This window comes from Oncorhynchus clarkii, chromosome 11 (assembly GCF_045791955.1).
Source record: "Oncorhynchus clarkii lewisi isolate Uvic-CL-2024 chromosome 11, UVic_Ocla_1.0, whole genome shotgun sequence".
In the NCBI taxonomy this organism is placed as follows: domain Eukaryota; kingdom Metazoa; phylum Chordata; class Actinopteri; order Salmoniformes; family Salmonidae; genus Oncorhynchus; species Oncorhynchus clarkii.
The window spans coordinates 5,344,180-5,359,985 of NC_092157.1; the positions used below are offsets into that span (position 1 = coordinate 5,344,180).

General features: G+C 49.8%; 1 protein-coding gene across 1 annotated transcript in view; it reads right to left on the minus strand.

The window, feature by feature from the left end:
- Positions 1–15,806, minus strand: part of LOC139420589 (extracellular sulfatase Sulf-1-like) — an 83,334-nt gene that overhangs the window by 12,867 nt on the left and 54,661 nt on the right. Inside the window, exons 11-13 of the mRNA XM_071170775.1 lie at positions 13,512–13,647; positions 8,048–8,252; positions 6,103–6,349 (exon numbers count right to left, since the gene is read on the minus strand). Coding sequence (XP_071026876.1) covers positions 6,103–6,349; positions 8,048–8,252; positions 13,512–13,647 — 588 coding nt within the window. The remainder of the gene's footprint in view (positions 1–6,102; positions 6,350–8,047; positions 8,253–13,511; positions 13,648–15,806) is intronic.

Below are 15,806 nucleotides of genomic sequence, written 5' to 3' on the forward strand. Positions count from 1 at the left end.
GACAAGGGGGGACCGTGTCATTCATCAGGAAGTAACACCTGGGAGAGGGGTAAGGGAGGACTGTGTCATTCATCAGGAAGTAACACCTGGGAGAAGGGTAAGGGGGGACCGTGTCATTCATCAGGAAGTAACACCTGGGGGAAGGGCAAGGGGGGACCGTGTCATTCATCAGGAAGTAACACCTGGGAGAGGGGGTAAGGGGGGACCGCGTCATTCATCAGGAAGTAACACCTGGGAGAAGGGTAAGGGGGGACCGTGTCATTCATCAGGAAGTAACACCTGGGAGAGGGGTAAGGGAGGACTGTGTCATTCATCAGGAAGTAACACCTGGGAGAAGGACAAGGGGGGACCGTGTCATTCATCAGGAAGTAACACCTGGGAGAAGGGTAAGGGGGGACTGTGTCATTCATCAGGAAGTAACACCTGGGAGAGGGGTAAGGGAGGACCGTGTCATTCATCAGGAAGTAACACCTGGGAGAAGGGTAAGGGGGGACTGTGTCATTCATCAGGAAGTAACACCTGGGAGAGGGGTAAGGGGGGACCGTGTCATTCATCAGGAAGTAACACCTGGGAGAGGGGCGAGGGAGGACTGTGTCATTCATCAGGAAGTAACACCTGGGAGAGGGGCGAGGGAGGACTGTGTCATTCATCAGGAAGTAACACCTGGGGGAAGGGTAAGGGGGGACCGTGTCATTCATCAGGAAGTAACACCTGGGAGAGGGGCGAGGGAGGACCGTGTCATTCATCAGGAAATAACACCTGGGGGAAGGGGAAGGGGGGACCGTGTCATTCATCAGGAAGTAACACCTGGGAGAGGGGCGAGGGAGGACTGTGTCATTCATCAGGAAGTAACACCTGGGAGAGGGGCGAGGGAGGACTGTGTCATTCATCAGGAAGTAACACCTGGGGGAAGGGTAAGGGGGGACCGTGTCATTCATCAGGAAGTAACACCTGGGAGAGGGGCGAGGGAGGACTGTGTCATTCATCAGGAAGTAACACCTGGGAGAGGGTCAAAGGAGGACCGTGTCATTCATCAGGAAGTAACACCTGGGGGAAGGGTAAGGGAGGACCGTGTCATTCATCAGGAAGTAACACCTGGGAGAGGGGCGAGGGAGGACTGTGTCATTCATCAGGAAGTAACACCTGGGAGAGGGGCGAGGGAGGACCGTGTCATTCATCAGGAAGTAACTCCTGGGGAAGGGCAAGGAAGGACCGTGTCATTCATCAGGAAGTAACACCTGGGGGAAGGGCAAGGAAGGACTGTGTCATTCATCTGGAAGTAACACCTGGGGGAAGGGCAAGGAAGGACCGTGTCATTCATCAGGAAGTAACACCTGGGGGAAGGGCAAGGAAGGACTGTGTCATTCATCAGGAAGTAACACCTGGGAGAGGGGCGAGGGAGGACTGTGTCATTCATCAGGAAGTAACACCTGGGTGAGGGGCGAGGGAGGACTGTGTCATTCATCAGGAAGTAACACCAGGGAGAGGGACAAGGGAGGACTGTGTCATTCATCAAGAAGTAACACCTGGGAGAGGGGCAAGGGAGGACTGTGTCATTCATCAGGAAGTAACACCTGGGAGAGGGTCAAAGGAGGACTGTGTCATTCATCAGGAAGTAACACCTGGGAGAGGGTCAAAGGAGGACCGTGTCATTCATCAGGAAGTAACACCTGGGAGAAGGGTAAGGGGGGACTGTGTCATTCATCAGGAAGTAACACCTGGGAGAGGGGTAAGGGGGGACCGTGTCATTCATCAGGAAGTAACACCTGGGAGAGGGGCGAGGGAGGACTGTGTCATTCATCAGGAAGTAACACCTGGGAGAGGGGCGAGGGAGGACTGTGTCATTCATCAGGAAGTAACACCTGGGGGAAGGGTCAAAGGAGGACTGTGTCATTCATCAGGAAGTAACACCTGGGAGAGGGTCAAAGGAGGACCGTGTCATTCATCAGGAAGTAACACCTGGGAGAGGGGTAAGGGGGGACCGTGTCATTCATCAGGAAGTAACACCTGGGAGAGGGGCGAGGGAGGACTGTGTCATTCATCAGGAAGTAACACCTGGGGGAAGGGTAAGGGGGGACCGTGTCATTCATCAGGAAGTAACACCTGGGAGAGGGGCGAGGGAGGACTGTGTCATTCATCAGGAAGTAACACCTGGGAGAGGGTCAAAGGAGGACCGTGTCATTCATCAGGAAGTAACACCTGGGAGAGGGGCGAGGGAGGACTGTGTCATTCATCAGGAAGTAACACCTGGGAGAGGGGCGAGGGAGGACCGTGTCATTCATCAGGAAGTAACTCCTGGGGAAGGGCAAGGAAGGACCGTGTCATTCATCAGGAAGTAACACCTGGGGGAAGGGCAAGGAAGGACTGTGTCATTCATCAGGAAGTAACACCTGGGGGAAGGGCAAGGAAGGACCGTGTCATTCATCAGGAAGTAACACCTGGGGGAAGGGCAAGGAAGGACTGTGTCATTCATCAGGAAGTAACACCTGGGAGAGGGGCGAGGGAGGACTGTGTCATTCATCAGGAAGTAACACCTGGGAGAGGGGCGAGGGAGGACTGTGTCATTCATCAGGAAGTAACACCTGGGAGAGGGTCAAAGGAGGACTGTGTCATTCATCAGGAAGTAACACCTGGGAGAGGGTCAAAGGAGGACTGTGTCATTCATCAGGAAGTAACACCTGGGAGAGGGTCAAAGAAGGACTGTGTCATTCATCAGGAAGTAACACCTGGGAGAGGGTCAAAGGAGGACTGTGTCATTCATCAGGAAGTAACACCTGGGAGAGGGACAAGGGAGGACTGTGTCATTCATCAAGAAGTAACACCTGGGAGAGGGGCAAGGGAGGACTGTGTCATTCATCAGGAAGTAACACCTGGGAGAGGGTCAAAGGAGGACTGTGTCATTCATCAGGAAGTAACACCTGGGAGAGGGTCAAATGAGGACTGTGTCATTCATCAGGAAGTAACACCTGGGAGAGGGTCAAAGGAGGACTGTGTCATTCATCAGGAAGTAACACCTGGGAGAAGGGTCAAGGGGGGACCGTGTCATTCATCAGGAAGTAACACCTGGGAGAAGGGTAAGGGGGGACTGTGTCATTCATCAGGAAGTAACACCTGGGAGAAGGGTAAGGGGGGACCGTGTCATTCATCAGGAAGTAACACCTGGGAGAGGGACAAGGGGGGACTGTGTCATTCATCAGGAAGTAACACCTGGGAGAGGGGTAAGGGGGGACCGTGTCATTCATCAGGAAGTAACACCTGGGAGAGGGTCAAGGGGGGACCGTGTCATTCATCAGGAAGTAACACCTGGGAGAGGGACAAGGGGGGACTGTGTCATTCATCAGGAAGTAACACCTGGGAGAAGGGTAAGGGAGGACCGTGTCATTCATCAGGAAGTAACACCTGGGAGAAGGGTAAGGGAGGACCGTGTCATTCATCAGGAAGTAACACCTGGGAGAGGGGTAAGGGGGGACCGTGTCATTCATCAGGAAGTAACACCTGGGAGAGGGGCGAGGGAGGACTGTGTCATTCATCAGGAAGTAACACCTGGGAGAGGGGCGAGGAAGGACCGTGTCATTCATCAGGAAGTAACACCTGGGAGAGGGGCGAGGGAGGACTGTGTCATTCATCAGGAAGTAACACCTGGGAGAGTGGCGAGGGAGGACTGTGTCATTCATCAGGAAGTAACACCTGGGAGAGGGGCGAGGGAGGACTGTGTCATTCATCAGGAAGTAACACCTGGGAGAGGGGTAAGGGAGGACCGTGTCATTCATCAGGAAGTAACACCTGGGGGAAGGGTAAGGGAGGACTGTGTCATTCATCAGGAAGTAACACCTGGGAGAAGGGCGAGGGAGGACTGTGTCATTCATCAGGAAGTAACACCTGGGAGAGGGGCGAGGAAGGACCGTGTCATTCATCAGGAAGTAACACCTGGGAGAAGGGCGAGGGAGGACTGTGTCATTCATCAGGAAGTAACACCAGGGAGAGGGACAAGGGAGGACTGTGTCATTCATCAAGAAGTAACACCTGGGAGAGGGGCAAGGGAGGACTGTGTCATTCATCAGGAAGTAACACCTGGGAGAGGGTCAAAGGAGGACTGTGTCATTCATCAGGAAGTAACACCTGGGAGAGGGTCAAAGGAGGACCGTGTCATTCATCAGGAAGTAACACCTGGGAGAAGGGTAAGGGGGGACTGTGTCATTCATCAGGAAGTAACACCTGGGAGAGGGGTAAGGGGGGACCGTGTCATTCATCAGGAAGTAACACCTGGGAGAGGGGCGAGGGAGGACTGTGTCATTCATCAGGAAGTAACACCTGGGAGAGGGGCGAGGGAGGACTGTGTCATTCATCAGGAAGTAACACCTGGGGGAAGGGTCAAAGGAGGACTGTGTCATTCATCAGGAAGTAACACCTGGGAGAGGGTCAAAGGAGGACCGTGTCATTCATCAGGAAGTAACACCTGGGAGAAGGGTAAGGGGGGACTGTGTCATTCATCAGGAAGTAACACCTGGGAGAGGGGTAAGGGGGGACCGTGTCATTCATCAGGAAGTAACACCTGGGAGAGGGGCGAGGGAGGACTGTGTCATTCATCAGGAAGTAACACCTGGGGGAAGGGTAAGGGGGGACCGTGTCATTCATCAGGAAGTAACACCTGGGAGAGGGGCGAGGGAGGACTGTGTCATTCATCAGGAAGTAACACCTGGGAGAGGGTCAAAGGAGGACCGTGTCATTCATCAGGAAGTAACACCTGGGAGAGGGGCGAGGGAGGACTGTGTCATTCATCAGGAAGTAACACCTGGGAGAGGGGCGAGGGAGGACCGTGTCATTCATCAGGAAGTAACTCCTGGGGAAGGGCAAGGAAGGACCGTGTCATTCATCAGGAAGTAACACCTGGGGGAAGGGCAAGGAAGGACTGTGTCATTCATCAGGAAGTAACACCTGGGGGAAGGGCAAGGAAGGACCGTGTCATTCATCAGGAAGTAACACCTGGGGGAAGGGCAAGGAAGGACTGTGTCATTCATCAGGAAGTAACACCTGGGAGAGGGGCGAGGGAGGACTGTGTCATTCATCAGGAAGTAACACCTGGGAGAGGGGCGAGGGAGGACTGTGTCATTCATCAGGAAGTAACACCTGGGAGAGGGTCAAAGGAGGACTGTGTCATTCATCAGGAAGTAACACCTGGGAGAGGGTCAAAGGAGGACTGTGTCATTCATCAGGAAGTAACACCTGGGAGAGGGTCAAAGAAGGACTGTGTCATTCATCAGGAAGTAACACCTGGGAGAGGGTCAAAGGAGGACTGTGTCATTCATCAGGAAGTAACACCTGGGAGAGGGACAAGGGAGGACTGTGTCATTCATCAAGAAGTAACACCTGGGAGAGGGGCAAGGGAGGACTGTGTCATTCATCAGGAAGTAACACCTGGGAGAGGGTCAAAGGAGGACTGTGTCATTCATCAGGAAGTAACACCTGGGAGAGGGTCAAATGAGGACTGTGTCATTCATCAGGAAGTAACACCTGGGAGAGGGTCAAAGGAGGACTGTGCCATTCATCAGGAAGTAACACCTGGGAGAAGGGTCAAGGGGGGACCGTGTCATTCATCAGGAAGTAACACCTGGGAGAAGGGTAAGGGGGGACTGTGTCATTCATCAGGAAGTAACACCTGGGAGAAGGGTAAGGGGGGACCGTGTCATTCATCAGGAAGTAACACCTGGGAGAGGGACAAGGGGGGACTGTGTCATTCATCAGGAAGTAACACCTGGGAGAGGGGTAAGGGGGGACCGTGTCATTCATCAGGAAGTAACACCTGGGAGAGGGACAAGGGGGGACTGTGTCATTCATCAGGAAGTAACACCTGGGAGAAGGGTAAGGGAGGACCGTGTCATTCATCAGGAAGTAACACCTGGGGGAAGGGCAAGGAAGGACCGTGTCATTCATCAGGAAGTAACACCTGGGAGAGGGGCGAGGGAGGACTGTGTCATTCATCAGGAAGTAACACCTGGGAGAAGGTCAAAGGCCTTAACTGCACCCCCAGGCCAAACCCCCCAAAGAGCAAGTTAAGCAGACATAGGCTAGGGAAAAATTCCCTCGGTAGGAACGATGTCATACTTGTGTGTGACCTTGACAGAGTTCGGGTACCCCACGGCGTTGGTATCATCCGCTAGCATCTCCTCTGACCTGTCGTCTGACTCCAAGGCAAAGTCGGGGTCCTCCTGCTCATAGTGACGCTTTCTGATGACACGTCTCTGCACGGCTGACTGGTCGTCTGCCGCGAGGTCAACGTCATAGATCTGGCCTTCGAACTCCACGGACAGAGATCTGGTGGGTCGAGTATGGACGAAACGAGGCCTGTAGCCTAATAGATATATATTATAGCAGAGAGAGTATAACACACTTTTATTTTCTTGTGTCATTTTTATAGATGTTTCTCTTACAAGATTTAACACAACAAACACAACAGACTGTCAACAGCCCACAGTGATACAGATCCAGACAGTCATTCAGCCCACAGTGATGAAGATCAGACAGTCAACAGCCCACAGTGATAAAGATCTCCAGCATGTGATGAATCAAATTTAACATGCATGTTGGTATGGGACTATGTAAAGCAATACTGAAATTAAATGAATTGGATGTGGAAAAAGTCCATTCAGTAGCAATGTCTCTTAATTCCACTAGGTGGCACCACAACATTCCAAACGACCAGATCCTTGACAGAACGCCTTCTCATCTCAACTACATGTCCACCAGACCACTGATCTAATGTCAGAAGGTGTATTCGTCTGGTTCTCTCTCTCTCTCTCCTCTGCATCGGCCTCTCTTTATAGCCATGCATAATCCCCAGCGTGTAAATCAAGGCTCTGACAAAACACAGACGTGGTCATTTTCCCCATTGCTATACACACACAGACTGAAATACAGAGCGGTTAAGTCCACGGAGAGACATCTGTTCAAATCTAAATCAAATCGATTGTTATTGATCACATACACATATTTATCAGATGTTATTATTCCAACAGTGCGGTAATATCTAACAATTCACAACAATGCACACAAATCTAAAAGTAAAAGAATGAAATTTAGAAATATATAAATATTAGGACGAACAACGTCGGAGTGGCATTGACTAAAATACAGTAGAATAGAATACAGTATATACAAATGAGATGAGTAAAGCAGTATGTAAACATTATTAAAGTGGCCAGTGATTCCATGTCTATGTATATAGGGAAGCAGACTCTAAGGTGCAGGGTTGAGTAGCCGGGTGGTAGCCGGCTAGTGATGGCTGTTAAACAGTCTGATGGCCTTGAGATAGAAGCTGTTTTTCAGTCTCCCGGTCCCAGCTTTGATGCACCTGTACTGACCTCGCCTTCTGGATGGTAGTGGGGTAAACAGGCAGTGGCTCGTGTGGTTATTGTCCTTGATGATCTTTTTGGCCTTCCTGTGACATCAGGTGCTGTAGGTGTCCTGGAGGGCAGGCAGTGTGTCCCCGGTGACGCGTTGGGCAGACCGCTCAGTATACAACTCCCTTGCCAGCCTGAGCCACCATCAGCCTCAGTCTCAACCTCAGCTCCATCACCGGTCCCCCAGAAACGGTCTCTTAGATAACCCCATCACCATCCCCCAGAAACTGTCTCTTAGATAACCCCTTATAACCCCATCACCATCCCCCAGAAACTGTCTCTTAGATATCCCCTTATAACCCCATCCCCGGTCCCCCAGAAACTTAGATAACCCGTCCATGATAAGACCCATATTTTGTCCATTAGTATTCTATGGCCATGCAGCTCCAACTCTGATCCAATTCTGGTTCCCCAGCCCCAGCCCCATCTCCATCTCACCACTCCAGCCCTCATCCCTGGCCCCAGCATTGCCTCATCCACTCCCCCTGTCCCCTTGTCCTCATCTCCATCTCACCACTCCAGCCCTCGTCCCTGGCCCCAGCATCAGCCTCATCCACTCCCTTTGTCCCCATCCCCATCTCACCATTCCAGCCCTCATCCCTGGCCCCAGCATCAGCCTCATCCACTCCCTTTGTCCCCATCCCACTCACCTGGTTCTCCAGAGGAGGGTGTGAACTGGCGGTGTGAGCGTCCCGGTCGGTCAAGGCCACAGTCGCAGGGTTCCCTCTCCCTACTGTTGTAGCTGCCGTGAGGCCTCAGGCTGGGGGCCCTCTTCCTAGGGCCCTCCTTCAATCCACCTCCTTTACACTTCTGGATCCGCCACTTCCCAGTGATCTCCTCCACACAGTGCCACTTCTGGAGAGGAGAGACAAGGACAACGAGAACGGGGTTATATTAGTGGTGGAAGATATATGCTTTTAATCCTCTCCTCTAATGTGAAGGTCTTTAAAGTCATTTGTTGCATCTCAAATGGAACCCTATTCTTTGTCTGTTTCCTGTCAGAACAACACGTAGGCAGGCAGGCCGGCCGACAAGACAGACAACCAGATCACAGACTGACGGTGTGGGAAAGAAACAGAATCCTGAAGAGGAAGATGATCCAGAACCAGCATGAAATGAACTGGATCACTCTGCTGTCTTGAACTCATTCTAAAACTCTGTCTCTGTCTGTCTGTCTGTCTGTCTGTCTGTCTGTCTGTCTGTCTCTGTCTCTGTCTCTGTCTCTGTCTCTGGCTACATTTCAAGGGGCTTTATTGGCATGGGAAACATGTGTTAACATTGCCAAAGCAAGTGAGGTAGATAATATACAAAAGTGAAATAAACAATAAAAATTAACAGTACACATTACACATACAGAAGTTTCAAAACAATAAAGACATTATAAATGTCAGACATTTATCTCTCACTGTCTGTCTGTCTCTCTCTCTCTCACTCCCCCTCTGTCTCTCTTTCTCTTAGTGTCTTGCTCTGTCTGTACCTCTCTGGTGCCAGGAAAATAACCTCTCCCTCAATGTCAACCAAATGACGGAGCTGATCGTGGACTTCAGGAGACAGCAGAGAGAGCCCCCCCCATTCTCTTCCTATATAGCTACTGCCTCCAAAACAACCTGAATTCTTCAGGGCATTGATTCTACAAGGTGTGGCTTTCAAACGTTACTCAATTGGTATCAAGGGACGGAACGCACAACTCTACAACACCGGGTTCCTATCAGCTAAAAACAAGAAATCAATTCAAATCAAATCAAATTGTATTTGTCACATACACGTGGTTAGCAGATGTTAATGCGAGTGTAGCAAAATGCTTGTGCTTCTAGTTCCGACAATGCAGTAATAACCAACAAGTAATCTAACTAACCATTCCAAAACTACTGTCTTATACACACAAGTGTAAAGGAGATAAAGAATATGTACATACAGATATATGAATGAGTGATGGTACAGAGCGGCATAGGCAAGATACTCGATACCATCTACTGTACAGTATATACATATGAGATGAGTATGTAAACAAAGTGGCATAGTTAGTGACTAGTCAAATCAAATCAAATCAAATTGTATTTGTCACATACACATGGTTAGCAGATGTTAATGGTCACATACACATGGTTAGCAGATGTTAATGCGAGTGTAGCGAAATGCTTGTGCTTCTAGTTCCGACAATGCAGTAATAACAAGTAATCTAACTGACAATTCCAAAACTACTACTACCTTAGACACAAGTGTAAGGGGATAAAGAATATGTACATAAGGATATATGAATGAGTGATGGTACAGAGCAGCATAGGCAAGATACAGTAGATGGTATCGAGTACAGTATATACATATGAGATGAGTATGTAAACAAAGTGGCATAGTTAAAGTGGCTAGTGATACATGTATTACATAAGGATACAGTCGATGATATAGAGTACAGTATATACATATACATATGAGATGAATAATGTAGGGTATGTAAACATTATATAAGGTAGCATTGTTTAAAGTGGCTAGGGATATATTTTACATCATTTCCCATCAATTCCCATTATTAAAGTGGCTGGAGTTGAGTCAGTGTGTTGGCAGCAGCCACTCAAAGAAGAAGAGGCTCCAACGTGTGCCAGGAAAACACCATTACACCACCGTCACCAGCCTGTATCGTTGATAGCAGGCAGCATGGGTCCATGGACTCTCGCTGCTTACGCCAAATCCTGACTTCTCAATTGTCCGGTGTTGGTGATCGTGTATCGGAGCCTCTTCTTCTTGTTTTTAGCTGATAGGAGTGGAACCCGGTGTTGGTGATCGTGTATCGGAGCCTCTTCTTCTTGTTTTTAGCTAATAGGAGTGGAACCCGGTGTTGGTGATCGCGTATCGGAGCCTCTTCTTCTTGTTTTTAGCTAATAGGAGTGGAACCCGGTGTTGGTGATCGCGTATCGGAGCCTCTTCTTCTTGTTTTTAGCTGATAGGAGTGGAACCCGGTGTTGGTGATCACGTTGGAGCCTCTCATTTACTCTGTGTACACAGGTCTACCCCTTTAAATACATTCACCACAAAGGCTTTTAGTTTGAACACTCCCCTTTAACTCATGGTTTTGACCCTCGCTGGAGGGTCAAGTGCTCAGGTGCTCATAGCCCAGTGTGTGTGTGTGTGTGTGTGTGTGTGTGTGTGTGTGTGTGTGTGTGTGTGTGTGTGTGTGTGGACTAAACCCCTACATTTACGTGTTATAACTAGGCCCTGAATTTTTCTGAACCGTCTCAGTGCTTCCCCTTCCAATAGGGCGCTTTCCCTTTAATTACCAATTAAATAGCCAGCATCAGCTGCGCAAAAGTGGGGTTGTGATGGAGACGTGAATGAGGATGTGTTCGACCCTCAGTTCCGAAGCGTCTCTATTCCATTTGTTTTGTAGCCTAATAGAGTTTACCCAGGATCGGATCCACTCTTTGCGTCCGTGTTCTTCGTGGCCTTTCTCCGCTGGAGATCTGTTGGCGGATTGGATTGTCTGACTGACTACAACCTTTTTGTATACGGTATTTCATTTGTTTTGTTTTGATGTATACTGTGATGATTTATACAGTTAGTTGTAGTTGAGGACTTTAAGAGTTGATACGCTTGAAAGTTGTGTGGTAAAATAATTGTTATATTGATTGTATGATTTGATACTGAGTGTACGCTACACTTGAATGAACGGACAAACATTGCGTGACAAAAGGTCACTTGAGTTCACTGAACTCCTTTACCGGGCTGGACTCTTTTTAGGCCCGAGGTACAGGACATTTCTGGAGGAATCAGAACTCATTGTGATATTATTATATGTGTGTGTAATCATTTATGTTGGTAATACAACCCAACTAAAAGAATAGTTGTTTTTTGAAGTTGTTTCCAATGTTTTAAGGGTTTATGAAAAGTTTATTTCCATCCTGACTTTTTTTTACAAGTCCTTTGTATTGGTGTAGACTTGACGGACCAGATGGGACTCATTCCCTAACAAACTAAAAAGAGAAACCAATGTTTTCTCTGGTAGGCACAACCTACCTGGCACCCCTATAAATAATAACCTCAAGTCAAAACCCTTACAATATATTGGCTACATACGCTGGCTGCATACGCTGCACACACCAGAGAGTGTGTTCTCTCTCTTTAATAAATGCTTGAGTGTTACGTGTGCACACTTAAGTGCTAAATTAAAAAAAAAAAAGTGTTTGGTTCACATTAGCCTCAGAAAGCCCTGCTGAGTGCTACCTGGACATTGGGCCAATTAGTATTGTTCAGGTCTGATGGTTGGTGGCTGGTTGTGTGTGGTCTGCCACCCCCTTTAATGGGCCTGGGAACCATCCAGACATTAGTCCCATTTTCAAACAGCTCAAATGTCCAATTACTGTACGATTGTGGTAAACGGCTATTTGAGTTACGGCTGTCTGTCGACGTTGCTTCCATGTTGACGTCCAATGCTTTCCACAGTCGTGTCAAGTTGGCTGGATGTCCTTTGGGTGGTTGGACCATTCCCGATACACAATTGGAAACTGTTTTTAGGGTGAAAAATAGCATTGCAGTTCTTGACACACTCAAACCGATGTGCCTACTACCGTACCCCCCGTTTCAAAAGCACCTAAATATTTTGTCTTGCCCATTCACCCTCTGAATGGCACACAGACACGTGTTAAGTCAGTAAGTCAGTTAAGTCTGTTCACCAAAATAGTTTGCTCCTAGAGACGTGTCTGTGGTTGGCTATATAAATCAGGCAGACAGGCATTGAGGCATTCAGTTACTGTTCCATTGAATGTTAGAATGGACGAGTGAGCTAAGCAACCTTCAGCTTGGAATAATCACGGTGCCAGACGGGCCGTGTTGAAATATCTCCGAAATAGGCTGGCCTCCTGGGCTTTTCACGCATGACCGTGTCTAGGGTTTACTGAGAACGGTGCGACCAACAATAAACATCCAGTCAGCGCCAGTCCTGTGGGCGAAAACAGCTTGTTGATGAGAGACGTCGAAGGAGAACGGCAAGAGTCGTGCGAACTAACAGGTGAGCCACAAACAGCTAAAATAACGGTGCAGTACAACAGTGGTGTGCAGAACGGCATCTCAGAACGCACAACTGGTCGGCCCTTGTCACGGATGGGCTATTGCAGCAAACAACCACACCGGGTTCCTATCAGCTAAAAACAAGAAGAAGAAGCAGCTCCAGTGGGCAACGCCGTCACCAACACTGGACAACTGAGGAGTGGAAAAACATTGCCTGGTCCGACGACTCCTGGTTCCTGTTGCGTCATGGCAGAGGCAGGAAGTGGCGTTAGCAGCATGAGTCCATGTACCCCATCCTGCCTGAGGTCAACGGTACAGGTGTAATGGTGTGGAGAATGTTTTTCCTGGCACACGTTAGGTCCCCTTGATACCAATTGAGCAACACTTCCATGGCACAAATAATTCAGGCTGTTCTGAAAGGAGGGTCCGACCCGTTACTAGATTGACGTACCTAATAAACTGGCCACTGAGTGTATATGCTGTCTGCTATGGCTAAGACTGACTACAATGCAGGATTTCTACTTTATGACCACTGGCAAAAACTGTTTCTGGAATAAACTCTAACTTGTCAGTATGTTGGGGGGGAACACCCAGGTTCTTTATATAGCATGTGAGGTCACGAGGGTGATGCTTTAGTGTCAGTATGTTGGGGGAACCCCCAGGTTCTTTATACAGCATGTGAGGTCACGAGGGTGATGCTTTAGTGTCAGTATGTTGGGGGAACCCCCAGGTTCTTTATACAGCATGTGAGGTCACGAGGGTGATGCTTTAGTGTCAGTATGTTGGGGGAACCCCCAGGTTCTTTATACAGCATGTGAGGTCACGAGGGTGATGCTTTAGTGTCAGTATGTTGGGGGAACCCCCAGGTTCTTTATATAGCATGTGAGGTCACGAGGGTGATGCTTTAGTGTCAGTATGTTGGGGGGGAACACCCAGGTTCTTTATATAGCATGTGAGGTCACGAGGGTGATGCTTTAGTGTCAGTATGTTGGGGGAACCCCCAGGTTCTTTATATAGCATGTGAGATCACTTTAGTGAATGTCTGCCTGTCTGTGTGTCTGTGTGTATATGTGTGCCTGTCTGCCTGTGTGTCTGTGTGTGTCTGTACACAAATACCTGTCCAGGCTGTTCACAAGGTGTCTGGAACTCTGCCTGTTGACACACCTCTTTGACCTTCTTGTATTTGGGCAGGCTGTTGGTGTTCTGGGTGGTTGAACTACCGCCTCTGTCCTCCTTCTTCCTCAGGAGTTTACTGTAGAGGAGACACGTGAGGTGGAGAGGGACAGGACAGAGGTACAGATCAGGATTAGGACAGGACAGAGGTACAGATTAGGATTAGGACAGAGGTACAGATTAGGATTAGGACAGAGGTACAGATTAGGATTAGGACAGGGGGGAGGGAAAGGTCAGGATTAGGACAGGGGGGAGGGAAAGGTCAGGGTTAGGACAGGGGGGAGGGAAAGGTCAGGGTTAGGACAGGGGGGAGGTCCAGATCAGGATTAGGACAGGCCCAGTGCTAGTCTGTTCTCTGTTAGCCCAGGCTTAGTCTGTTCTCTGTTAGCCCAGGCTTAGTCTGTTCTCTGTTAGCCCAGGCTTATAGTCTGTTCTCTGTTAGCCCAGGCTTAGTCTGTTCTCTGTTAGCCCAGGCTTAGTCTGTTCTCTGTTAGCCCAGGCTTAGTCTGTTCTCTGTTAGCCCAGGCTTAGTCTGTTCTCTGTTAGCCCAGGGCTAGTCTGTTTTAAAAATATATATATTTTATTTCTAAATTTCACCTTTTAATAGCTAGGCTAGTTGAGAACAAGTTCTCATTTACAACTGCGACCTGTTGCTGCTCTAGCCAACTGACATGTTTGTTTCTGCATTCAACAAACCTATTATTGTTGCCTTGTCTAGACAATTAGATTTTTTGCTGAACCCAGAATCAGTCTGGTACCTTAAACATAAAGACGGAGTAAAATTGTTGTAGAACTTGGCTACAAAGCTGAAGCATTGCCAGTACATAAACGTCTGTTAACCTCTAACGCTACAATACAGAGCTACATCCATTAGTGAGTAACTTCTCTGTTAGCTCTATCTTGTCAGACAGGACAGCAGTCCCAAACACTCTCAAAGCCAGGGGGACAAGTTGTACTTTAGGGTCACGGTGTTGTTGTCATAGCGATTATGTCTGTGTGTCTGGAGAATGTAGTCAGTGTTGGCGGAGGCAGGAAGTTGGCAGGGGGTGGTTGGCAGAACAGTTGGCTGTTGGTTGGCAGGGCCGTGTGGATCTGAGGGCTAGAGTGGTGCCAGTGTGCCAAAGCCAGGGGGGAGGTCAATGTGCTTGGCCCACGGTAGAGCTGGCCAGGGCTGGGTAGAGAGAAGGGCAGGGTGCACCCCAAATGGTACCCTATTCCCTATAGGTCCTGTCAAAACCACTACATAGGGAATAGGGTGCCATTTGAGTAGAGACACTACGTAAGGAATAGGGTACCATTTGACTAGAGACACTACATAGGGAATAGAGTACCATTTGACTAGAGACACTACATAGGGAATAGGGTACTATTTGGGATACAGTCTAGAGTGAGGTAGAACTCGGATGGCTGGGATGTACTGGGAAGGTTTGCAATGGGCTGGCTGGGATGGGCTGGCTGGGATGAGCTGGCTTTGATGCATGGGCTGGGCTGGGCTGGGCTGGGAAGGGTTGCAATGGGCTGGGCTGGGATGGGCTGGGAAGGGTTGCAATGGGCTGGGAAGGGTTGCAATGGGCTGGGCTGGGATGGGATGGGCTGGGCTGGGAAGGGTTGCAATGGGCTGGGCTGGGTTGGGAAGGGTTGCAATGGGCTGGGCTGGGTTGGGAAGGGTTGCAATGCGCTGGGCTGGGATGGGCTGGGAAGGGTTGCAATGGGCTGGCTGGGATGGGCTGGCTGGCTTTGATGCATGGGCTGGGCTGGGCTGGGCTGGGATGGGATGGGCTGGGAAGGGTTGCAATGGGCTGGGCTGGGATGGGCTGGGAAGGGTTGCAATGGGCTGGGAAGGGTTGCGCTGGGCTGGGTTGGGAAGGGTTGCAATTGGCTGGGCTGGGCTGGGCTGGGAAGGGTTGCAATGGGCTGGGCTGGGTTGGGAAGGGTTGCAATGGGCTGGGTTGGGCTGGGAAGGGTTGCAATGGGCTGGGCTGGGAAGGGTTTCAATGGGCTGCGCTGGGCTGGGATGGGCTGGGATGGCCTGGGAAGGGTTGCAATGGGCTGGCTGGGATGGGCTTGGCTGCGATGGGCTGGGCTTTAATGGGATGGCCTGGGAAGGGTTGCAATGGGATGGGATGGCGTGGCTGGGATGAGCTGGCTTTGATGCCTGGGATGGGCTTGGCTGGACTGGGATGTGCTGGGCTGGGATGAGCTGCCTTTGATGCCTGGGCTGGGATGGGCTGGCTGGGA